Consider the following 26,801-nt stretch of genomic DNA (forward strand, 5'->3'; position numbering starts at 1 on the left):
CCGATTAATCGAGTCTGCTCCACACGCCAGCTGAAGTGAACTGCACTGTGCTGTCTACAGTTGTAACAGTGGTGAAATGTGCATCAGCGCACAGAAAATGGCAGTGGGGCATTTTAGTTCAAAAGCACGCCACTGCCATTTTCTCAGTGCTGATGAGATTTCTCCGCTTATACCACTGCAAGTGTCACAGCACTGGGCACTTTTCAAAGCGCTTGGTGTTGTGGTGCCTACATGTGTAAAAATGCTGTTGGTGCTTAAGTGAGGACCGCAGCCTCTAAACCTGACAGCCCACTACAATAAATAAATAAATAAATTACCCCAAGAAATTCACTTTTGAGCTTTTTATTAGACTGCTATTCCCAGTGAATTCCAGCAACTGAGTACTGTCCTCAGAAAGTGGTAATATTTAACGAGAAGGCTTAACTATACCAGCATAACCAGTACTGCTATAATAGGGAGGTTTCCAAACTATGGCCTTGATCACTGGTTTATTTTAACATACCAAAGAATTAAAAAAAAGTTCTTTATAGTCACTTCTTTATTGCTGCAATAATGCAACTGAAGACTTTTAGTTGCACCATAGGGATATATGAATACATCCTTAGACTTAGGTAGGCTCCTGATGAGAAAAAAAGGTGCAAGAAAGAAAGAAAAAAAAAAATGATGTTCATATACAATAAAAAGTACACAATGGAAAATTAGATCTGAAGAAAGATGTGGAGTTAAAAAGTGAAAACAAGATATATACAGCTCAAAGGAAGACACAATCAGCTGCAGTCGAGATGGGGATGAGAACTATAAATTCCCATGTACAAATTTTCAATTACCTTGTTTGTTGTTCTGTGTTAACTCTACTAACTTTTCCTCTTCGGTTCCAAACTCATTTGTTTCATACTCTGTCTCTGTCTCAGTGTCAGAGTTGCTGCTGGCAGAGTACGTGCACACTCGCAGCGTTCTGTCCTGTACAAATAACAGCATTACAATTAATCAGGTAGCTCATGCTCATCCCAATAATCAAGTATGTTGATAGGAAAGAGAACATTTTGCACTCATCACCTGGTGCACGCAGATAGTTCAATTGGAAAAAAGAAAGCTGATTTACTAATTTAACTGCATCAACTTATCACGGAGCAAGGAATCAAACTCCTTACAACATAGGAGATAACCAGTATTATTGTCCTGCTAAGTCCCCACTGATACATAGCCAATTCTGTGACTGTCTTTCCCTCTGTAAAACTGCTTCAAGGCTATGAACTTTCTGCAGATTATTTATTTACGTGTGCTCATAGTAAATAGTAGCCATCAAGTACAATTTTAAAATCTCAAAAAAATTTCTAAGCTAGCAAGTCGATAACATGCAGGGGTTTCACAAAGTGCGTGATGGGATAGTTCAGTGCAAAGGGGTTACAGACAATGATTTAGAATGACCAGCCTAAAACACGCTTGGTTTTTGTACTTCTGCCCAAAACAGCCATCAGAAAGTCCTGTCCCCTTTCCTGCCCCTGGCATTTGGAAGGGCCATAGAGGAAAGAATAAACTCCACACATAGGCAGCGGAAGGGTGGGGGCTAACGGGCTTAGCCCCCCACAAATGCAGGGCAGCGGTAGGGATGCAGGGCAGCCTGGCTGTGGGCTTCTGGCAGCTGCAGCAGGGGCGGGGAGGGAATGGGTCTGGGTCTGGGGTGGGCGCTACACAGCTGGTGGGGCGTGGGACTGAGCTGCGAGCGGCTCATCTGTGGGGAGTGGCTCCTGCTGCTACGTACACCCCAGGAAGCATGGGGGGTGCTTGCCTGCTTAGGGCAGGATGGGCTTTAGCTGCGGACTGGGGATGGGGTTGTGCCAGGCTCTTCCTGGGGGGGAGGAACTGGGTCAGGCTATGCTCGGGTAGTGTGGTGGCAGCATTGGGAGCAGGGCTATGGAGGGGTGGGGGATGCAACCATCCCAAAATTCACTGTAACCCCCGCTCCCAGCACTGCTCCTGCTGCCTGTCCCGAGCACAGCCCAGTCCAGCTCCCCCCTGCCAGGAAGAGCCTGACACTGTCCTGGCTTCTGTCTGCAGCTCAAGCCTGCCGTGCCCCATGTAGACCCGGGGGCACATGCCCCCCATGCCTCCTGGTGTGCGTGCAGTGGCTCCTGTCTGCAGCTGCACCCCACCCTGCCCTATGTAGACCTGGGGGCACATGTCCCCCCTGCCTCCCAGGGTGCGTGCAGTGGTGGGAGCCACCCCCCCCCCCCCCCTCCCGGCCACCCCCCCGATGGTCAGTGGGGGGAGCCCCCCCCCCCCCCACCATCCTGGCCACCCCGCAGATGATCTGTCCCGTGCCCCACCCCGGCTGTGTGGGGTGAGGCCTCGATCTGCCCTCCCCAGCCCTTTCCCCACAGACTTACTTGCTGTGGGAGGGGGTGCGCATGCATGCATGCACTCACCCCCCCTCCCCAAATTTTTTTCTCCCTATGACTCCACAATTGGCTACCTGTCTTTTGACTCTACAAGTCAAGTTTCTCATGCAAAACTTAATGGGTCCCTCTGGAAGTAAAAAAATAAAATAAAATTTTTTTTTTTTAAAAGGAATGAAAAAATGAAAAATGAAAAGGGCTGGAGATGCAAGAGTTCAATGGCAGCAGCTCAGCAGGTGAAACCCAGGAACTAGAAAGAAGGAAGCCACATCTGATATTTCTGCTTGGAGATCTGATTATCTGTCAAAAAATTGGATTCACAAGTACAATAATCACCTGAACTCAAACCCCATTTTCCCAGCACTCTTAAACCTATTAGAAAAAAAAAAAACACTTTACAGTAGCTCTGAATCTCCCCATGCAGCACTGAGAAATTCAAAATAGCAGCTACTCATCTGATAAGAAACATGCTCTACTGACAAAAGCATCAGAGGGAGAGTCAGCAGCTCTGGACTCCAATCAAGGTCTGTAGCTGCCTTGCCAATGTGACACAAAGCAAGTCACGTAACCCTTCTAGGTCTGTGTAGGAGTTTGGGCTGATTTAACAGAAAAAAGTGCTTCAGTAAACCCCTGTTCCCTCCCACCACCCCACAAAAAACTCCAGACTCCACCATATGGAAACATAGAAGAAAGCATAAATTACAGCATGGTATGAAGAATATGAACAATGTGAGGGTTGCTGGCCAGCTCTGGAGCAGAACTGCCTAATTATTCCCTTTCTTCAGGTAGGATTTTTTTTTTACTTGTTAACCATGGCCACTGCCACCCTCTCTGTGTGTCCAACCAGCCGTGGTGATGTGGCTCTTCTAGGGAAGAGGAGCCTGGCAGCCATCAAGGGTAGTTTTTCCATAGATGCATGTGTATGCTAACGTGCTCAGAGGTGTGCGTCTTTGACAATTTGTTCCTTTTGTAGTTTTCAGGGAAGGACTGAAAGACAGGTCACTGCAGGGACTCATCAAAAGAAAAGGCAGAAAACAAAAGAAGAGTTTTCCCCTTTCACCTTAATTTCATATCACATCTATGCCAAACACTCATTTCACGTAAACAAGCAGAGCTAGACCTGGGGAAAAACAGGCCTAACTCTCTAAAGGAAAACAAAGAGAGCCAGACTCTTAGGTGAGGGACAGATACACATAAACCATTTAAGTGATCCAAAATTGGTTTAAACCTATAACAGAACAGATGTTCAGTGCACATAAACTAGTTTGAAAATGGCTGAAACCGGTTTGAGATCAACCTGGTTGAATATAATATCAGACTTAACTGATTTGGGTCAAACTGACTTATGCAATATCCGTCCCAGACCCCTTGCTGGTTTAAGTTAAACCAGACACCCCCAGCATCCCGGCTTGCTCTCTGGGCTGGGCTGGGCAGGGCTCTCTGCTCCACAGCAGAGCTGGCCCCTCCCTTCTGCTCCCTTGCTAGAGATCTGGCAGAGACTGCAGGCATCTGCCTGGCTTCCCCCTGCTCCCCTTCCTCCCTTCCCTCACCACTCCCTGCTAAGCAGGGATTCCCCCTTCCCCTCTGCCTTAGACAGGGGAATTTAATACACCTCCTTGCTCCTGATTTCCCTGAGGTGCTGCCTGGGCTGGTGTCTGGCCATGCCCCCTCCCCACCTGGGGACAAACCTGGCAGGGGCTGCTTCTCCCTTCCCCTCCAGGCACACCCCAGCTGGAGTTCCTGCAGGCCAGGGTGGGGGTTTAAACCCTTCCCCAGTTATCCTGAGCAGCCTGCCAGGGCCTTGCCATACCTCTCCAGGTCAGCTTCCCTCCAGCCTTGCGGCTAGTGTGGAAGGGAAAGGAGGGCATGCTCTAGTGTCCCTGGCTTCTGGCCTGAGCCACTGCAGGCATGTGCCTGCATTTCCAGAATCAAAAATGAATGCCTATTCACTTGCAGATCAGTTCAATCTATGCAGGTTAGATAAAGAAGTGCCAGTTAAAGATTGAATCAATCTCTGCAGGTTAGAGATTGAATCAATTCAGGTTTGGGCTTTCTGAATGTCTGTACCTAGCCTTAAAGAAACAGTGTATCTTGTTATGGTATCTTGACCTCTACAAAATGCCTAGGGATAATGTTCAATTAATGAATGTTTGTTAAGCATGACACAAGATACCTACCATACCTTTGTGGACTGTAGAATTAACAATAAAAATGAAGTCCTCTGATGAAATGTGCTAAGTACCATATATATTCATATACCACCCATGCCTTCTCCCCTATCAGCCCTCCAAAATTCAGCTTCATGTCTTAAGTGGGAAAACTGATTTTTCTTAACTGGATTAGAAAACCGGAAGAATAGAAGTATGCAGACACTGTGTTCTAACACTGACAAAATGCCTGCCACTTCTCTGTGGTCCTAGCAAGCAGAAACCCTGCAATCCAGTGTTAACACTCTTATAGCTGCTAAGGAATTTGTAGTAGCTATTGGGTGAGCACTGTATCTTGTGCTGTAAGCAGCAATTGCGTTAGCTCACAGCAAGTGAGCTCTATATGCACTCAGTAGGATCTTGATGAGGACTGTGGTTTGGGTTGATTATTATTATTTACTGGAACTTATAATAAGACTCATTCACTGTAAAGAAGTAACAGCCTTGTTGCTGCCCTTGCAAGAGTCTCAGACCTAGCCTTGTAGATGTCCAGCCATATCAGGAAATTCTGTTGCCTCACTTAAGACCCCTCTACATGTTACAGGTATTGTACAAGTAACTGGTTAAATGTGCAATTACCCTGAGACCAGCTATATGTGTACAGTACGTATCACACAATAAAAAGTTAGACCTCAAAAAGGTGTCAAGCTTTAATTTGCATGTGTAGCAGGGTCTTTAGACTGTTTCCTGGGATGCCCCACTTCTTGGACACTATCCAAGAAGACTTAATCTCTGTCACATATTAGGCCATGACTCTGGAAAAATCTTTTTTTCTTCGTTCTACCTTCCAAAAACAAGGTGCATGTCTTACGGGGGAACATGGTATGAGAGAATATGTGGTAAATATTATCATTATTATTAGATTGTCAATTGTTCACTGTCTTAAAAACTGTTAGCAATTTTTGACTCTACAGTTAAATGCTGTGTTTAGACTATAGTGTATCGAATAAAATGCTACTAGAGCATTCATTTTAATTTATACCTTTGATTTAATAGTTTTCTTGCTGGTCCAGTCTGGAAGAATCTTCTTGGTTTCCGCTGGTTTTTCGGTCTGCTCTAATGATGCTGAAGATACAGAACTCTGTTCTTGTCCATCTTGCTTTGTTAAGTTAATCATTCCTGATTTTAAAAAGAGATGATTTAAATTCCAGATCTAGTTGTCATTGCATTAACAGTAATGATTGGTTTTGTGCAAGTGTGATCCTGTGTCCAAATTGGGGCCAGATTCTGATACTTTTATGTCAGTCAAATACACTTTCACCTCCGTAGGACAACTTGTATAATACAGAATAGTTTATTGTGAGTAAGGTGGATGAGTCTAATCTAATTTCCCAAGAGCAAGAGAAGGGGAGAAAGATGTAGTTTAAATCCCCTCTTTGAGTCTTAAAATATAAATGCTTTTCAAATGAGAAACAAAATGCAATACCTGTTTCCTAGATAACACTGTAGGATCGGTTCTGTTTGTATTCTGACAGAGAGGAATAAAGCAAACTCGTGTTTTGAAACAAAAATAAAAAGACCTGATACTTTCCTAGGAGAAATTTTCTAAATCAACTAGTCTTTTTATTTACTAAATTAATACTACATACAACTAAAATGTCAGAAAATAAACAGCGCATTGTGGAGCAAAACGAGAGTTGTGATTTTGGAGAGGAAGTGAGAGGAAGAAGGGTCAGATGAAAATATTCCAGGAAAGAATGAGTTGACCTCACCATCTGATGTATACTGGGTAGTTTTTTTTTTTACATCTCTTCATGACATTTTAATTAAGATACAAACCTTAAAAGGTTGGCGCTGTGAATATTAGCATTAAGATCAGAACAATCTTACTGCTACCAACTTCTTATGAAGCAATTCAATGCTTGCAGTTTCTATTCAATTTGTTATAATGACAGTGTTTAATCATGGAGTCTACTCCATAGCACTCTGCTGAATTGAGGTCACACATGTGGCTATTCAAGCATGTAGCATATAATCTATAACTAAGATTTCTCTTCTGACTCTCTCTCAGCTGTGCCATTAATTAACAGTACATTTATTTAAAAAATAGTATGTATTAAAAATATCTTTTATTTAGGTTTGATTCAAAATGACCAGGGGGTTTGAAATGAAGCCTATGATGTGTGTTTGCACTCTATTATACCACTGCATTTCAGAACTGGGAATATTCCTAAATCAACTAAATTCCAAGATGTTTAATTAGAATGGCTCTTTTGTAAATTCTCATGAATGTATAACAGGAGCTTTTTCACATTTAGGTTCAGTTTAAATATCAGTTCATTAGTGGAACACACACTTGGTGTCCTTACATAAAGCTGAATCTGTTGTGTAGCTTCACATCTTCAGGGGACAGAATTTCTTTGTCAGTGTGGTGCAGACCGAAATGACACATGCAAGTCAAATACATTAGGATCAGCTCATAGTTGCCACAAACATTTTACTCTAACAAACTGCTAAAAAAATCATCTAAAAGCAATCCATGCCGTGTGTGTGTGTGTGTGTGTGTGTGTGTGTGTGTGTGTACATATGCACATGCTTCCTTGTATTTTTTTTAATGGAAAATTTTTGAAGCCTCTGAGTTTATATTCATTTTTGAAGAATATAACCCCCCAATCTTGAAATGAACATGATACAAAGAAATAAATAATATTGTACTGGAAAATTAACTTCTGTTAATTAATTAAACCACTAGTAAAGGAACAGAAGTTAATTATTAAACACACATACACACTGTTTGCTACAGTAAATTATGTGCACACGTAAAGCTCTGTGTGTGTATATGCATGTGAGAGGCAAGAATTTTTTTTGGAGTAATATCTTTTATTGGGCCAACTATATAGCGGGGCCAATAAAAGATATCACCTAAGAAATCTTTGCCTCATATAATTTCTGAACCATCACAGCTACAACCTCGCTCTTACACTATATGCATATGTGCACTGTAGTGGAACCTTTACATGCCTCTTATTCCTTTGTTGACTATTGTTTTATATGTTAATAGTTTATGCACATTCAGCTGCTACATTAAAATGCATGTTTTATGTTACTGTAAATCCATATGTTTGTACAATCCAGCAACTTATCACAAGACTTAACGTTTATGGTTATCGCCAACCATTCATTGATACCAAATTTATGTGCTGAGTCCAAATTGCAATGTAGTCCAAGTTCAATTTTGAAAGCAAGTCTATTTTTGTCATTTCACATTTTAATATCACAACATGACCCTTCTTTATTCCTGGCAGCAAATTTAGAGACTATTCCTGAAAGCTGATGAATATCCACCACTCTTTTTCAAGCCGACTGTCAGGCCTGCCCTACGTTTTTACTCAAATATTGTTTCTTGGGAAGGGATTTAATATTTTATACATTTTTTTTCTCTCTCAGATAAGCACTATGCGTAACAAATTTTCCACACGGCTCAGGTCACCAACTTGTTAATCTTATATATTCACATAGGGAATCTTTTCCGATACCTGCTTAACATTGCCTGTTATCTAATGTCATTATTACAGGACTTCTGCTAATCGAAACAGATGTTAGGACAGAAAGAATCTAATTTCCAATGTAATTGGCATTTTACCTGAGGAGGCTGGTTTTGGAAGTCGACTTTGAAAAGGTCGTATATTTTTGGCTGTCATGGTAGGATCAGATGTTGAATGACTAATTATGCTTTCTACAGATCCCTGGCTCTTAGCCGTGGAAGGCACTTCTCGCTCGAGAGTTTTGGCTTTCACTGAAGGAGCTGAAGGAAGGACTTCCTCAGGAGACGTGAAGACTTCAGTTTCTAAGGTCGATTCTTGCTTAGAAACGTGCCGTGCCGTTGACCGGTTCCCTGAGTCTGGGAGAGGGAAGGTCCCAATCCCACTGTCCAAAGTTCTCATCTGGCAGCAAGACTCTAAGGTACAGAAAAGTGATGTGATGGGGCTGGAGCTCAAGGATTTGCTAGCATTTAAAAATAGTGAAAGGAATGATGGGGGGGAAAAAAAGACATCTTGAAGGGAGGTTTTTAAAGAAGAAAAATATTTCTCATTTAGCCAGCATAGTGTTAATTGTAAATATAATTGTAACTTCTAGTGCTGTGGCATGAAACATCTATTTAATTAAACACAGCAAAACATCACATTGAGATATAATTAAAAGTACTATCAAACAATAAACAAGTGCCAAAACATTCAAAGTGGCATGACTTAGATTCCTGTCATCATGGCGTTTAAAAAGATCATGTATTAGAAATTAATTGTTGCTCTTGAGGGTTGCTACGAAATTCTCTGAGTGGCGCATTATAAAGGGCTGGAGAGAATTCAGAGAAAAATAGTCAGGAAATTAAGAGCAGACTTATAAGAAACAGTAAAAAAACAAAAGATAAAGCTTTCCCTCCCAGCCACTATCCAAACCATGGCTCTAACATATGTAGGAGGGGCAGGCTGTGCTGAAATAACTCTCCCAAAAGACAACCATCTCTTCTGGCAGGTGATCAGAATCTGGCCTTCACCCACGCCTGCCGGAGCAACGACAGCATGGCTCATATCCCAGCTCAGTTCATGTCAACTAAGGAATGCAGTGCCGCATAGATACCTGAATTATCTCAGGTACTGGAATAGCATAACCACGGCAGTGCAGCACTGTGCCCAGGGTCATCTTCCCTGCCGTGAACGCTCTGCATCTGCCATGAAGTGAAGGCGGTCACAACTGTGGATGCTCTGTTTGAGGATGGTATTTAAGAGTACAATCCTATCCCTTCACTGTCTATTCATACATACACATCCCTTTGCCTTGTACAGTAGAAACACAGCTAGGTTTCCCAAACAACACTGAAAGTGTTATGATGGTAATCTGCATATATTTCAAGGATATAAACACCAAGGAGGAAACTTTAGCACTAATGGCTTGAAACTGAGTATAATTTAGGTTAAATATCTGGAAACATCTCTTGACAATGAGATCTATCAAGCTGTGACAGAGACTCCCAGGGGAAGTAGTCCAAGTCCCATTGCCTGGGCAATTTAAAACTAGACTGGATAAAGAATTTGAGAATATACTATAGAGAACAATTGTATCCTGGCAGGAGATGCACAATATGACCCAATAGATCTTTTCCATCTCTATTTTCTATGCCTCTATGTATTGATCTCTTTATGATATCCCCATTTGTTATTTAACTCTGTTATAGTTAGCCGTGCTCTGGCAAGTCATTTGCTGTTATTTTTCCTCTGCAGCATTTCTAATACTCTCCTTGAGGTTTGAAAATATTTCTCTCTTACAGATTTTGCTTTTGCCTTCTGATGTAATGAAATTAACACAACTGTTTTTATTTGACATATTCATCTTAATGGACCAAATCTGATAAGGATCCAAGGACTTATACACACACACACACACACACACACACACACACACACACACACACACACACTCAAAATTAAGTTGCTCTTTATGCGTTCAGTTTTTTGTAAAGGAACTAAAACATTCATCCATCTAGCTACTGTACTTAAATGGCTCTTATTACCACAGGATTTGAGCCCTTCACAGTCTGTAATGTATTTACCCTCATGACATTCCTGTGTAGTAGGAAAGAATCACTATCCCCATTTTACAAGGGAGAATTGAGGCACAGTGAGAGAATAAGGCTATCTCTGTATAGTAAACTTACCATACTTCAGATTGGCGCCTTTAAAAAAACTGCTTTGTGCCAAAAGGGCTGCTTCCTAAATTGGAAACTGTGCATCCGTGTAATTGCCACAGATGTGTGACAGCGCCAATTAGCCCATCCTCTTGCTAATAAGGAATAAACCTTTCCTTCTGCTAAAGTACTGCGTGGATGCAGCTACGCTGCTCCTGGTTTATGAAGTAGCCTGCCCAGAGCAGTGCAGACTACCTGGAATATGATAAGGTATATCGGTGGCCTTCAAGTTATATACTATTGTAAGTTATATACAGCTGCCTAGATATATCTTACATGACTTGCCACAGGCCATATACAGTGTGTGGCAAAACAGGGAAATGAATTCAGGTCACTAGTCTTAGGTGAGCAAGTTAACCACTGAACCATCCTCTCTGCATTTTCCTCTTTTTCATGCCACAATAAAATAATTCCTGAGAATTCTTTGGATTTTTCCTAGAAAATATTAGACTAATGTAAAGGAAGGTCAAATCCTATAGTTCATTCGTTGCCTTCTGCTCCCTGCTGTCAGGGGTAAGACATTGAATAGGTCAGGGATTTTCAACCTTTTTGAATCACTGTACGCCCTGGTGGCTGGACGCGGAGCAGTGTGTCCCTGGCTGCCAAGCAGCGGGTGGCATGCAGCTGGACCTTGACTGGGGGGTGGCGCATGGCTGGATGCAGAGCAGCAGCAGCCACTGTGTGAGAGTTTCCCTTGCTCCCCTGCATCCAGCCAGGTGGGCAGTGCCTGCGTGGCAGTGTGGGATAGTGCATTGCAGCACTCTGTCCCTACCTACCTGCATGTACACCCTAGGGCCTTTTCAAGTGCCCATAGGGGTACGCGTATCCCCAGCTGACAACCCCTGGAATAGGTCATAAGTAGACAGTGGTTCATTTACTGTCAACATTTACCAGCAAAAGGAAATAATGGCACAAGAAGAGATTTCTCTTAATTCCTTTGGGCTGAAAAAGTGGTGATGGTTAAGTGGGGTTATAGTCTGTAGAAGTATAAGCCTGGTGACGATTCTAGGTTTTTAGCAGTGACACAGAATAAGCTGGGAAGAACAAAAAGAAGAGAAAACTTCAGAATCAAACTGTGGCAGGATGATGAGTGTACCGGCCACTTTAGGAGGAGAGGCAGCCTGGAAAGTGCCCAACAGATGGCAAAGGGGGCTAATGAGAGCCTCACCTGATTAGGAGAGGGCTGGGATTAGACAGGATATAAGCCCAGACCCTGAGTGGAATAGGCAGTAAGATCCTGGAGGCTACCGTGGGAACATCTCCTAAACAGGATGGGTGCAGCCCTGGAATGCCAACTTGGAGAGTACAGCCAGCAGCAGTCTGGAGGGGTTGGAAAAGGTCCCTAAGGGCCCAGGAGGGTGTGCAGGAAGCAAGAAAAAGAGCAGGGCCCAGCAGAAAGTGCAGGAGCTCAAGAGTGTGGGACCAGGAGGTCCAGAAGCCAGAGACAGGCTATTTAGAGGGAACATCAGTGAGTGATGACACCTGCAAGGCATGAGGAGTAGTGTAGGGGTGGAAAAAGCATGCAATTAGCCCATAAGGCAATGACCACGGACACCTGGTGATCATTAGAATGAGAGCAGATTGGGAAATCCTCCCTTATACACATGAAGGTGTGGCAAGCGAATGAAGGGGTGACTGACCACAGAGACCAGAGTGAGTAAGGGCTGAAGGGACCCCAGGAGCTTCACAGCTAGCCCTGGAGGGCACCTTACTATACAAACATTTTAAACAAACCTCCCTTATGTTATTATAAGGCCTGCTTCTACAACCTAATCTAAAATTCCTTTCGAATTTTGCAAATTAAGGGCTTGCAATCTGACGCACACAATTTGCAATGTCTTTTTCCCTTTACAGCAGCACATTACTGTCAAGTTGTTTCACAGACAAATACCATTTCCTTCCTAATAGTAACACACACATGGAAATGATAACTAGTAGAAGCAAATCAAATAACACATGCTAATAATGCAAGAAAGAGAAAGGGACCTTTAAGAAGCAAATTGAAAATGCAAGACTATCAACAATCTTGGGAGAAATTTCTGGAAAGAACACATCTAGGGCCAGAGGCTCTCTCTCCTCCATTACTCACTTTATAAAACCTAGGGATGATCCATGAGAGATGCAGCTCATAATCAAGAGAAGTAAGTATACTAAGGGCAATACTGATTGTTAAAAATTATTCTTGAAAAATGGAAAATCTCTGGCCGTTCCTAAAATAATTGACTCAAAGTGAGTGATCTCAGAGCTGACCAAAAATGCCTAAACTGATAAATTAAAGGAAAAAGAATGGATGCTTTTAACCAAGAATTGTTTTCTTGCATAGAGACTGTCTATGTAGCAGTCTTTGTGTAGAGAAATTCAGCTTATCAAACAACAGATTTTCCAAAGAGCTCAAGGGCAGATGTTTAAAGCTGAACACCCACAACTGAGATGTGGTTTAAAAAAGTGCTCAGCACTCAGCAGCTTCTATTTTAACTTTTATAACTAGATTTTCAAAACAGCTATGAACCTAAATTGCTGAGGGTATGAACAAAGTACATTGACTTAAATCAGGGCAAGGACTTACTGATGCTCCATAATAATGGTCCACATACCTTCCCGTACCTGGTAAGTGAAAGCTATACCACAGCAACTTACCTTGTTTCATTGACTGGTAACTTACTGTGGGCCAGCCTTCACTTACCACAGGCTAAGACAAGGTACATGGAAAGTTACTGCGGAGCAGCTTTTAACTTGCTTTTGTTAATTTGTCCATAGTTATTGCTGTTTTGAACATACTGGCCCTTGATCTGGCAAAGGCCTTCACAATGTTTTACGCTGTGCCAATTTTTCACTAATAATGAGTGTTGCCACATTACAGCCTAAAGCTCATTTTATTTAGTACAAATATTATTTAGATACATTTCAAACACTTCACTGTATTGGCCTTTTAACGTCCTCCATGAAACAGCTGCAGGACCAAAGAGTATTTGTCAGGGATGGCTTCCAAAATAGACTGCTTAAGCCGAGATATAATCATCTCAGGTTCTCCCAGCCTTGCACTGGGGCTTCAGTAGGCCAATTCACATCAGTAAATGCTGCACAATGTAAATAAGGGTCCATAATTAAACTCTGAGAAGTTAAATTTTTGATGCTGCAACAGGAATAATCAATAGATGAAAAATGATTCAGCAGAACATTAATGTCCCTAAAGGAGTCATATCTGAACTTAATTGCTTTGGCTAGGGAATTTTTTTGAGCAAGCATGCCAAGTGCCTTGCTTGTTGTTTTTGTTCTGTTTTGTTTTTTTATGTTTTTCCTCCAGGGAAGAGTGAAGTTAATGCATAGGTATTACTTGTAATAGCAGCCATTGATATTGTCTTACCATCTGCCATGCTACTGATGAAACAGTTCAGAATCAAAGCCCATAATACTGAAAGAGTTCTACCTCTCCCCCAACAGTCCTAACCCCTGGCTATTAGTGGGGGGGGAGGGGGAATCAGGAGTGGGTCCTAAAAAAAGTGTTTTGGAAGGGATATCAAGCTCATGCTTTGAATTTGCACCAATCTTTAGTTAGTAAGGACTATCCTGCATCTCTCTGCTGTTGGGGCTCTTCCATCTGCAGTGTTCCCAACTCTCATGATTGTTGGCTTTGTTCTTAAAGTCTACACTTCAGGAATGTGAAAAATTTAGCTCTTTCTTTTATCTATATGTATTTAGATAGATAGATAGATAGATAGATAGATAGATAGATAGATAGATAGATAAAAGACGAGCTAAGTTTTTCACATTCCTGAAGTGTAGACTTTAAGAACAAAGCCAACAATCATGAGAGTTGGTAATACTGCATCTGGTACTGCCCACTGCTGAAGACAGGATGCTGAACTCGGCAGACCTTACAACGGCAAGTCCTGTGTTCCACTGGTATATCTCATATACTACTTAAAAACTAAGAGCAAGATCATGCATACCCCTAGGTTGGAAACCAGGAACACATAATTTCACCTCTGCATCCTTATACAGTCATGAGGCCCAACACAAGATATGTTAAAAAATTGGAGTTTTTTAAATAGCAGCAGCACATTAATAAACCTAATCATACATTAAATTGCTGGGTTGTATATATAAATATCTAATGTATATCATGTTCCCTATATGAAGGCTTACATAAAACATTTCACACATCTACTGTTTTCTTAGTTCTCCTACAGCTAGAAAAATCAATTAAAAATGAAATGAAATGAAATTAACAACAATTGAATAGATTGCACCACAGCAATCAGAAATATAGGCCTGAGCTTCCTCTCCTTTTAAGGGTAAAATTCCACATGGATATAAACAGGGATTTTAGCACAGATAAGGATTCTTAAGCATGAAAAGAAAACATGTCTGCAAAGAACCGGTCATTCAGAACCATGCTTGGTCACCTTTACTCGTGTATTTAGTAGCATCTTAATCCCCAATTTCAGGTAATCTCAATAAACAATTTCAGTGGAGTTGCTCGCAAACTAGGTATTACCCATTATGAGTAACTTGGGTAAAATGAGGGCCTCTGTAACTTTAAAAGTCAGGCCTGGATTGAACCTCCATAAATGAATGTTCAACCTGCAGAGACCATATAAGTGTCTGAAATTGAGAAATTGCAATGGATATGCTAACAAAGCCTTTAAATGCCATTTCTTGGATGCATTGCTTCAATAATTTATGAAAATATTCTTACTAAGGGGGATGTGTTGCCATACTTCTTTTTTAAACAAACCTTTAAAACAATTTCTCTTAAATAATAGGAGCGCTTTCCAAAACATTCAATCAACCAAAGTGGCGGAGCAAAGATTTACATTCTACTCATAATTTTTTAATGTCATATATGAATAGAGTTCCTGACCAACTGCTTGACCTATTCAGGAAGTATTCAATAATACAAACAGATCACTTATTCTTTTAAATAGAACTCTTATTGGGGGGGGAGGGGGACTCCCAGAATAAGACTTCTATTTAAAAGAATAAGTGATCTGTGTGTGTGTGTGTGTGTGTGTGTGTGTGTGCACGCGCATAGATATTCTAATATTATAAAAGGCTTAGTCTGTCTGTCTGTCCGTAACGCTTTATTAGCACTCTGACTGGCTGTCTCAGCAGCCAATCATAGTGCTCTAGACAGATAGGACAGACGGCAGAATGCTGCCATGACAGTGGGGACTGAGGGCCTGGAGGTTGGGATGGGGGCAGGTCAGCCCCCCCATCCCTTCTTGGAAGCAGAGGGGAACAGCGGGAACTGGAGCCCTGCCATAGCACAGGAGCCGGAGTTAGCCTCGCCCTCCCTGATCTGTTCCTTGGAGCCAGGGGCCAGAGCACCCCCTCTCATCCCCCAACAAGAGCCGGCAGGGAGGGGGGAGTAGGGGGGAGGAGAATGTAGGGGGTGGTTACCAGTAGCTGCGCCCACCACCCTGTGGCTGCCACCCCATGCCTGCAGCCATCGCACTGAGTCTCTGCCTGAAGCTGCCCCTCCAGGCCCTTTTCCCCCTACCGCTGCTGAGCCTGCCGCTGCCTTCAGGCCCAGGCCCACCACCACCACTGCCAGGCCTGTGCCTGCCACCACTGCTGGGTCTATGGTCAACATTGGGCCCAGGCCCATGGCCACCACCAGGCCTGGAGGTGCGGGGCAGTGGTGGCATGGGTGCGGCAATGGCCGCAGGGGGAAGCAGGCCTGGACCCAAAGCTGCAGAGTGCGGGGGGACAGACCCAGGCCCATAGTGGCAGGCAGGGGGGGCAGACACAGGCCTGGCTCTGGAGTGGGGGGAGAGACCGTGGGCGGAAGGCTGAAGCAGCAGGGGTGAGGGTGGGGAGAGAGAACCTGGCCCCAAAGAGGGGGCAGAGCCACTATGGAGGGGGGTGGGTAGGCGGGGGAGTGGCCTGAACCCAAATTGCCGGTGGGGACAGGGTTGGGCCTGAAGGGGGACTGAAGGGGCTCTGCCACCCCCCCAGTCATTTTTTACAGGTAATTTGCTAGTGTGTGTGTGTGTGTGTGTGTGTGTGTATACACACGCGTGCATATATATATATATATAAAGTGCTTATATACTCTAAAGTGCTTTTTGAGTTGTGAGCATTATCAAGTTTGGGGGTGTAAGAAAAATAATGCTCTATAACACAGACTACTTAACTCATGGAATCACCTAAACTTGAAATAAAATGTATAGCATACAAGGCCCTGAGCACAGCAAGTTAAGTCCTTGCTTTGCTTTAAGCACACAGTCTCATTCAAACTTACTGGACCATCCACATACTTGAAGCTAACTATGACAGACTGAAGTTTCCTGATGTGCATGCAGGCAGGGACTTAAACTTTTGAATGGAACTAGTTTCAGATTCCAGCATGTCATAATCAAATATGTGTATGGATCTGTGCTCCGATCTATAGAGAGTTGTCAGCTATCAATATCATGGCCAAAAGGGTCAGGGATTTCTGGAAACGGTTCAGTCATCACAACAGTTCCCAATCAGATAGAACCACAAGGTTAACATAAATGTTTGGCTGGTTAGCTTAATGTTATTATTGCAAGAGGACAACATCTATTTCAAAGCACTGACATACTCAGTTTGTATTTATATGTAGCGGAGCTAGGAAATTTTCTGCAAGACTTTTCTATGTGGCTTATCATTAAAAATACCATTGGAAGCCAACCCACCTTTAAATTTTAATTAAACAGAAACATATTCTAAGGAACTGCAAAATGTGTGTTCAAAGAAAATATAGGGGTTTTTTTTGTTCAAAGATGACTTTCTGTGTAGAGTTCTGGGTTTTGGGTTTTTTTTTTGGGGGGGGGGGGTCCTAGCTCAATAGCCCTTTTATGAAAGTAGGTAAAATCTGCCATGATGCTCCTAATTACAACTAGTCTGACATTTTCTCCTATGGAAATGTTCAAGTTTTAATAAAACAAAAACAAAGTTTTGGGCTTCAATCTTTTCAGTTTTTGGCTGAAATATTTTGACAAAAAAAAACAAACCCCGCAGATAGCAACCAGTTTTTGCAAAAAAAATATTAAAAAAATCAGTTAGAAGCCTGGAAAATTTTCAAGGACCCCTTTCTTAGTTTCTCTAAACTTAAGTCCTCAAAATAATTTTGGAATGGAGAATAATATTTGAATGGCTTGCCTGGAAAGGACAGTTTTCATCCAGAGTGCATACAAAATGAGGACATAATCCAACCAGTAAATGAACCCAGAAGAAATAGTTTAACAAATATTCCTCCTTTGAATTAGAAACTTCCATCCTGTCTCTTTAAATTAAAGTAGCATATACAGCAGATGATATGACCTGCCTTATGAGACGGATAGGGTGGACAACTAATTTTTTTTTAGTATTTTGTAAAATGTCAGCTTATTATTTATCACTCGTCCTTCTTTCATAATAATGTCTCTGATGTAAATAGGTCCATGCAAAATTGTGTTACCAGTTAATAAACATCTTTAAGCTACATGTGGTATTGGCAGGAAGAACTTAAACTACAGATGGCAGAACAGATCTCTTTATTTGCACATCCTTCTCTTCATCTGCAATGCTGAAGCAACCACAAAAAGTGAATGTTCTCCTGCCAAATCAATGTCATTTTTAAAGTAGATTATTCCTTTTGGGTTTATACCATTCTTTGATCTAATTAATCAGAGATGAATGCATTGGTTGTTTACTCCCTGGGTCGGAAGCGCAACCTTTATGCAAACCTGACAAGGCTGAGAATGTCTTGGGTAGAGTCATAGTGATAAACAGTTGTCCTGATTTGTATGATCCTAATTTTCTCCATTCAATCATAATATATTTTACATTAATAAAAGTGAGTTATTTCTCATTTAAACTAGGGAACATAGGAGAATCAAGCCCTTAGTTTTAAAGGAGGAATTGAAGGCTATGTCCATATGGCACAGAAGGTGCTGTGGCTGTGCAGAGATAACCTGAACTTGCTCTGCCCACAGGAGCTCCAAATCCAGTAGTACAGTCATGTTACCAGTCCAAGTTCATTGGGTTAAGACCAGCTTCTCAGTTGAGCTAATTAACTCAAGTACAGCACTGAGCTGATGTAGCTGTATCCTCCAGTTCCAGCACTAGCCTGTGTACAGCACTGTCTGGATATACATATCCATGTGAATTTGGTCCAGATTTAGGGTTCCTTGAATGTAAGGTCAGATTTCAGGCTCATTTATAATTAAAATTTGTCTACAAAAATATGCCCCTGACTTAACCTGCCCTTCCCTATCTATTCAACCTTGTTTCTGTTGCTTTACCCTGTTCAGCCTTTTTTTTTTGCTTCAGTAACCTGCTTGTCCAATTCTATCACGGCTGACTGCATGCTGTTTTCCATGACCTTTTCCTATTCATGGAGTGCACTTCTTGAACTGAAACATGAGACCACCACTTGTCTTCATTTATATCTCTCCCCAAAACACACATCTGCTTATATCAATACATAAATAATATAGTTTTATTAGCAATAAGTAATAATACTCTTTCTAAACCACTTTGTTGTGTATTCTTTGGCCTTTGTGAAACTTCCCCTAGCATTTAGCACTATGTCCCATTCTAATCATGACAAGATAGATGGTAAGCTCTTCCAGCCAGGGTTCATGGTGAAAAGGTGGGCCTCATTTATGTCAATAGGATTTTTCCCATTGAGAACAATGAGGGCAGGGTTTCAGCCCATTGACTCTTTTTTGTATTGTGACTTGCACTTGGCACTTTGGGGGCAACTCAAAATAGAGACAAAACTAGAGTCTGTAAGAACAAATGTTTATAAGGACATTTTCACCTATTCCTCTTCTTCCCCCACACATGAGCTCTACCTTCAACTAGTTACCATGACTTACAGGAAACATATTTCTTTTTTCTGAATAATTATATACATGAAAACAAATTCTGTCTTGCCAGCATGCCATGCCTTCTACCTGATGGGCAAATTCTAGCTCTATAGGTAGGAGGGGTTGCTAATTTTTAAAACTGAAGTGGACTGACTAGGTGTGAGTAAGGCCAAGCAAGGAATGTTTTGAGGAAGCATCGGACAGGGTAAAGCTTCTAACGTCCCCTTGGTCATACCTTCTCACCTATCAATCAGCCTTAAGAGTTTGCAAACATTCTTAAACCCTCCCAGTGGATGAATAATAGATGAAGAGAAAGATAAATCCTCACACCAGATGTACAGGAGGCATCCAAGACAAGCAGCAGAAGCAAGAGACTCTTTCTACTACATTGCAGAAATGAGGTTCTTCCATGCTTCCATGATCCAAATGTGTAATACCACAATCCGAGAGAGACTGGCCATGTGAGTCACATGGTACACTTAACTGAATGGGTTTGGAGTCACCAATAACGAGTTCTTGAGAGAAATTCCAGTACTTGGAGTTTGTAATGACAGCCACAGGTGTTGCCTTTGATTTTTTTAAAAGATCAGTGACAGTTCACTGAGACTGCAGAAAATAGGTACTGGACTAGGACTCAGGAAACTGAAAGATGATTTAGTATCTGCCTCAGGCACAGGCTTACTGAGTGACTTCGGGTAGTCCCTTCTACCTTGCTATACATCAGTTCTCCATTTTTAAGAGGATATTGCTCCCACAGTGCACAAGATTGTTGTGAGGATAAAACTATTGGTATCTGACATTGGGTGCATCTACACGTGCACTTTACTGCAGAGTTGACTAATTAGCTCTGCAGTAAAGTAAAGTGTCACAGTCTACATGTGCACTGGTATTAGGGTGCAGTAATTTACTCTGCCAAAATGCACAGCTGGGGCATGAGGTTGCTAAAGTGCAGGGGATGCCTACTGCCTAGCTCCACACTTCAGCACCCTTGTGTCCCAGCCAGCTCCTCTGCCACCCAATGTCGCCACCAGGAACCTGGGGCTGACCCCCCTGGACTGTGAAGCCAGGGCTGCTCTGCCCAGGTTCAAAGTGCTGTGGTCCCAGGTGCACGTGTAAACACTGTGCCTAGGAGCAGTTTTCTCTGGTGCAAACTGTGCTAGGGTTTATTATATTGCCTTAATGGCACATGTCAATGCACCCATTTAGTACACATCTACATTGCACCCAATACAGCTTAAAACTAGCTGGTTTGGTAGCTGAAGTCTTCACCTGGTTAACCTGGATAACCTGGTAATCTTGACTGAAAAGGTTAGGAACCACTGATTACATGCTCTTGACGGAAACTCTCGTAATTGGAATGTAGCCTTCTTCCCATTATGGGTGCCTCCTTTGATTTTTAGTTCTCTACTGGACAACACCAGTGACAGGACTCTCAAGACTGTATTTGTTGCGCCTAGTAGCATGTTGGTTGCATTGATTCAGTTATAAAAGTAGCACATAGAAAGCTCCAAATTTTGCAAATGCAGAAGAAAAATGTGAGATACATTTTGGTAATAGTTCTGCTTTTTTATTAGCATAAAGCATGTTCAAAATAGAAGCCACATCCCTGTTTAACAAGGCTTTAAATAATTTATATTAGTAATGCCCTCAGGGTGATTTTACTTAAGAGGAAAGGTAATAATGAGTTACATATATATCTATACCTGCTACTGACTGGTTTTATTTCTCAATTAATGAAGTGAAAACTTGTTAACACAGACTTTCTGAGTGACTTTCAGCTGAACTATAATCTTTTTCATTTCAGTACACAAGTTCAGATCCTCTAGACCAGATGATATTCTAATCACTGTTTCTGAAAGCTAACTGTATGTAAGCAGGATGCAGCAGTTGGTGACAAATGGTGATGATTTAAAGCCAGAACAATGAATACTGATTTCTTTCAGAAAGTGTGTTTTTCCCATAACAAATGTGTGTAATATAAATGCTAGTTGGTGTTTCAAAAACACCATTAGCATGAGCATGTGGGAACAGTGTAACATACCTCTCTGCCTGTTAAGAACTAGAGGCAGACAAATAATTCACTATAAATAAATATGATGAATTCTGTTTTCTTTTTCTTTCCTTTCTTTCTGTCTTCCTTTTTTCTTTGACAGCAAATTGTCCATAGGTTTTGAAATTCTCAAGTTTATTTGGTAGTAAAAATGATGCATACATTTCTTCAGTGAATATTTCTTGGTCGTAGATACTGTGGACAGTATATAATGAATGCTTCAAATTTGTGCCAGGTTGACTAATTACAAGTTACATGATAATACTTTTCTACTTGGAGGCCTGGCACAAAGCTCACTGAAGTCGGTGAAATATCTGCCACTGACTTCAACTGGATTTGGAACAGGTCGTGGATGAGAAATAGAAATAACAATCAGATAAGAGTAAGAATTGTGAATCAGATGCTCAAGTAGCTCACGTAGACATGAGCATTATGGGTCACCATTTTTCATAAATATTCATGCTTTGAAAACCCATTCACTACAGTATTTGTGGAAAGAAAACAAAAAAATCAGCATGGATGCAATCAAAATGAATTTATAATAAAATGTGAACAGGCATTCATGGAAAACATTTTGCAATATTTGCTCAGCCCTACAAGTATAGTTAATGGAAATACAAAGCTAAACTTCCACACAGGCAGGTGAAAATGTGTCCATAAAACATCTTAACTAGAAACAATAATCTAAAAAGCAAAATAAGAGGACATCAGATCTATACGGAAAATAATAGTGTGAAGTACCTTGAAGTAACTGGGATAATTAGGCATATTCCCTGATATGCATGACAGAAACTAGGAGAAGTTGGGCCAGATCATAAAATAGAGTAAATCTATGTAGCTCTGGTGGCTCCTGACCTGGGGATCTGCCACTGTTTAGATAATATTTTAAATCCTGAATAAGAGTTGCAGATGCTCAGTATGTAGAACAGTAATCAGAATATTAGCTCTGTACAACTGCAACCCTTCCTTCATTCCAGTTGCGTAATTCGGTTACGTAATGTAGTAATTCTGGGTGGCCAACAAATAATTGTGGCTAACAAGGAAGTGTTGATCCAAAAAGCTGAGACTCCCCATAAAAACAAAGAAAGGTAGAAACAGTAGGCTATGGCAGTGCTGCAGGAAAACTGGCAATTAAACAGCTGCTATGTGTATTATCTCTTTGAAATACAAAAACGTATTTGTCTTTGGCAGGCTGAGGAAGGAAGCTAACATATTTTAGGAGACACTAATGCATGTCAGTTTCTTATTCACAATGACAAGATTCTCTATCACCTTCAAACTACGGGAGTAGCAATTACAAGGGGACACAGAAAACTACATCCCATGATCACAGACCCCCTTCACACTGTCACTTAAGCATTAATCTCTGACAAAAGTATGCAAGCCCCAAATAACACGCAAGGGCCTACTACAGCAGACAGTACCTGCCACCTTCCAAGGTGCCCAAGCACAGACAGAGTTGTCTCATTTGCAAACACTCTTCAGCAAAGAACTTAGTCCACTAAAACACACAAGAAAAAAGGAAACCTTCTTCTGCTGGATCTTTTAGTTCTACTGCTAGAGAAGTAATAGATTCATAAATTGTAAGGGGCTGGAAGGGACCTCAGAAGATCACTGGGTCCAGCCCCCCTGCAGCAGGCAGGAAAGAGAAGTGGGATCAGGTGACCCCAGCAAGGTGACTGTCCATTCTCCTCTTGAAGGTTTCCAGGGTAGGTGACTGCACCATCTCTGGAGGGAGCTTATTTCACAGTCTGGAAGAAGTTGTTCCTAATGTTGAGCTTGAACTGGTCTTCCAGGAGTTTGTGGCCATTACTTCTGGTTCTCCCCAAGGGTGCCTTGGTCTCTGAGAAAGACAGTAGATTTGTCCCTCACACATATAATGTAGCTTAAAGTTGTTTCATTGCTGGATAGGACCTGACTTGTTAAGGACCTACTAAAAACATGCTCTCCCTTTGAAGTAAATGAGAGACCTAAGAATTCAGAATATGTCTGATGCGGAGGCAGTCCATTTGAATGAGTGCTATGCTTCATATCCAAGACAAATTTCCAATACTGTGTAAGTTCGAGGTGTATGCATGTAGTATTCCCAAAGGCTGTCCAAAGTGCGTGTATACATCAAAGGAAAAGATTGAGTGCAGTCGTTTGGGGAGGCAATCATGCACAGGCACAGAACTCATCCATACAAGATGAGCAAGACCCGCAGGCTTGGTAAGGCTTTGGCATGTGCAAACTATGAGGTGCACATAAAGGACATCCCCAATGAACCCCTTGTTTTGCTGTTAGGTTCAGCCACTCCTCTTCAAAAGAGACAGCCAACCAGCATATCATGGTTATCTGAATGACCAAGAGGAGATTTTAGAGAGAAGAGAGGTAGCAGTACAGGGTTTGCTGGCTGGGGTGTAAGAACGCTTCAGAGAACAACAAGCAACTAATGTTAACCCTGTGCTGGGGTGGAGGAGGGGAGAAATCTGAGACATATCACCGGAGTCACTTAATTATCTGAGCATCTCTGCTTTTTGCTCAGCATATTTTTTACTGTTGCTGGCCACATAATTAACATACGTCAGTAGATCTACAACATATGGCAGCATGACAGCACTCCACAGTCCTATGCCTCCAGACTGCCTACACTGTCTCTGAAAACTCTTACGGGAGCACATGGAACTATAGCTCAAAGTAGTCAGCAGAGGCAATGGGTGCTTTCAGATCATAAGAGCGGGCGAAAGCACTCATCTTCCATTGATTACCAACATGCTGTCCATGAATCTATGCATGTGTCCACAGAGGCTTCACTGTCATACAACAGCCAGGGTACTATTAGAAGATGGTAAGTGAGGGATGCAATGAAACACCATCTCACATAATCTAGAACAGGGCTGGTCAACTTCTGAATGCCTGTGGGGTAAACAGCCCTGTAAAGGCCGCATCAGGAAGCAGAAGCTGGCAGAGCGAGGACAAGCCTGGAGACTAGCAGCCTCCTGGGGCATGGGGTGGTGATGGCAGCAGCCGCAGCAGTAGGTGATGGAGGGAGATGTGATAGCCATGGGGAACTGCACCAAAACTTGTGGAGGGAAGTGTAGGGCACCGAAGAACTAAAATCGTCAGGAGCCTAAAGGCTATGAGCAAACCACTCACAGGCCACCAGTTGTATAGTCCTGATCTAGAGTACATCTAGGCCCTGGATATTACTTTAGTGAGTAATATCTAGTTTGGGTTGATGCTGCACGAGACAAGTAGCTTATTTCTGCCATTTATTAATATTTTCTTGCTTTAGCTATTGGGGATCCAGTTATTTGGTGCATAGTCAAGCTGGTGAGGGAGAAAGGAAGAGCAAGCTGTAAATTTGCCTCATTCATGAAAGCCTTATTTCAAAATCTCTACTCAGCGAACACACGCGTTGAATTGGTGGATGGGTCAATGTGTTGTGTCCCTTTTTAAGCCCAAAAGCTTGCTTAAATTTTTTTCCAACTATTTAAGTTGGTCTTATAAAAGATATCAGATTCACCCAAAGAACCCTGTCTGCCTTTGTGTCCCTGGGGCTTTTGAAAATGGACTTCATTCATGGGTGCAAGTAACTACATGACTGCAGGTATCAGTTCATGTATCTAAATTAACTGTGGAAAATCTGGCCCCTTATTGTTACTTGTATCAAAACAACACCTTCAAGAGTGTAAATTCCAAAGACCTGAGAAGCGGATTGGAAATTGATTCAATGCTACTCGTTTTGTCTGCTAGTGTTTTTACAGCCACTAACCTAGACCTTTCATCCGTAGACTAGCTATTGTATAGCTTGACTTGGGTGGTGAAGGGGGAGATAAAGAAAACATCATTCCTTTATCTGATCATGTGTAAAATGAACAAATCAGCCTCTATATCAGTGATAAGACGATTGCTAAATGATTCCTCTCAAATTCTATCAATGGGCTGATGAAAGAAATTAAGACTGACAATGATAAGTTACTTTCTCAGCCACTGAGCTTCATGACAAGAGAGGATTTCATTAGCAGGCAACACATACTTTTATCAGCTGGGGATAGCTCTTCATTAGACACATCAGAGGGAGTCAAAGAATATACCCCACATTCAAACAATTGATTACCCTTTTTCCTCACCCCATGCTCATGACAATGATCACCCTCCCTCACTAAAAGGCTAGGCTGCCTTTAAAATTGATCAGTCTATAACAGATCAATTTTGTTCACTGCCATATTTTTGGCTACATGATTTCATTTTATCTCAGTAATTCATTTTAGCCTTTACCTAACATGTCTTCAGGTTTTCAGGATTCTCTAATCTAAAACGTATTTACTTAAATATGTCAGACTTAATGGACATATAGGATGACATGTCAAGCTTAATGCATTCACTGCATTAGTCAAGTTTGTTTCCATCACAAGTATCTTTATATTCCCAGAAATGGAAAGCATGAAACTGATACCTCTTATTTAGCATAAAAGAAACAAAACAAACACCTGCAACACTTCCTCAAATGATGAGGGATGTAATATTAATTAACCATTTTCTTGGAGGGAAAGGGAATAATAGATCATTTCAGATTGGAAGCCTGACACAAAGCCTACTGGAGTCAAGCTATGACTGCTATTGACTTCAGTAGGCTTTAGTACAGGCCTTGAGTAAGTTATATAAGCATTGGGTAAGAGTGTAGATTTTGAATTGTGTCTGGATGTATGAATTTATTTAACTTTGCTTGTTTTTTGCAGATCTAAACTCCAGAAGGAAACCTAGGAACATCAGAGAAGACCAAAGTTAGATTGATCACTGTTCTCAGTGGTGGCAGATAACAGAACAAGAAGCGATGGTCTCAAGTTGCAGCAAGGGAAGTGTAGGTTAGATATTAGGAAAGACTCTCTCATAAGGAGGGTAGTAAAGCACTTAACAGGTTACCCAGAGAGGTTGTCGAATCTCCATCCTTGGAGAGTTTAAGACCTGACTAGACAAGGACTTGGCTAGGATGATCTAGCTGGGGCTGGTCCTACTCTGAACAGGGGTTGGACTAAATGTGACCTCCTGAGGTCTCTAGTCCCAACACAAATTGTCTATGATTCTGTGATCAGAGCAGCAGAACTATATCAGTGCGGCAGCATGAAATGCATGCTGGAAACTCTGGTCTTGATCCTAAGTAAAGCTTAGAGCAGGAGGTTAAAGGTAGGGATTAGGGCAGGGAAGATGATGGGAGGAACAGGAACAAGGAGGGGAACTACTTCTCTGTCCTACCTAGCATCTGGCAAATCCACGTGTTGTTATTATCTACGCTATTACATGAACCTAATGAACCTGACTGGGAGCCGTTGAACTGTCTCCTCATGCGTCTTTAGTTAAGGACTCGATGATCTTTCGAGGTCCCTTCCAGCCCTTAATTTTTATGATTTCTATGATTCTATGATTATCATTACCACCAAAATGGTCTTCTGTTTAGGTGATGTGTGGGTCCATATCTACCAGGGAAAACCTTGAGATCAGAATTATTATCCCTAAGAAAGACGCTACCCTTTATCCTTCAGCTGAATATGTCAGATACTGACTTAAATACCAAGGTGATTGGTGACTTATAAGTACCCTAGACAGATTGATAACATAAGAAGAAAAACTAGTATGTTAATTTATGGTACTACAGTGCCC

At 41.8% G+C, this 26,801-nt stretch overlaps 1 protein-coding gene across 5 annotated transcripts in view; it reads right to left on the bottom strand.

Annotated features, from left to right (window-relative positions):
* The window catches only part of NCKAP5 (NCK associated protein 5), a 461,300-nt gene that overhangs the window by 44,545 nt on the left and 389,954 nt on the right, over positions 1–26,801 (bottom strand). For all 5 annotated transcript variants that reach the window (XM_025197575.1, XM_025197576.1, XM_025197574.1 and 2 more), the window contains 3 exons: positions 8,187–8,501; positions 5,586–5,722; positions 828–960 (listed from right to left, as the gene is read on the bottom strand). In XM_025197575.1, the coding sequence (XP_025053360.1) occupies positions 828–960; positions 5,586–5,722; positions 8,187–8,501 (585 nt within the window). The remainder of the gene's footprint in view (positions 1–827; positions 961–5,585; positions 5,723–8,186; positions 8,502–26,801) is intronic.

The sequence above is a fragment of the Alligator sinensis genome, unplaced genomic scaffold, assembly GCF_000455745.1.
Source record: "Alligator sinensis unplaced genomic scaffold, ASM45574v1 scaffold277_1, whole genome shotgun sequence".
NCBI lineage: Eukaryota > Metazoa > Chordata > Crocodylia > Alligatoridae > Alligator > Alligator sinensis.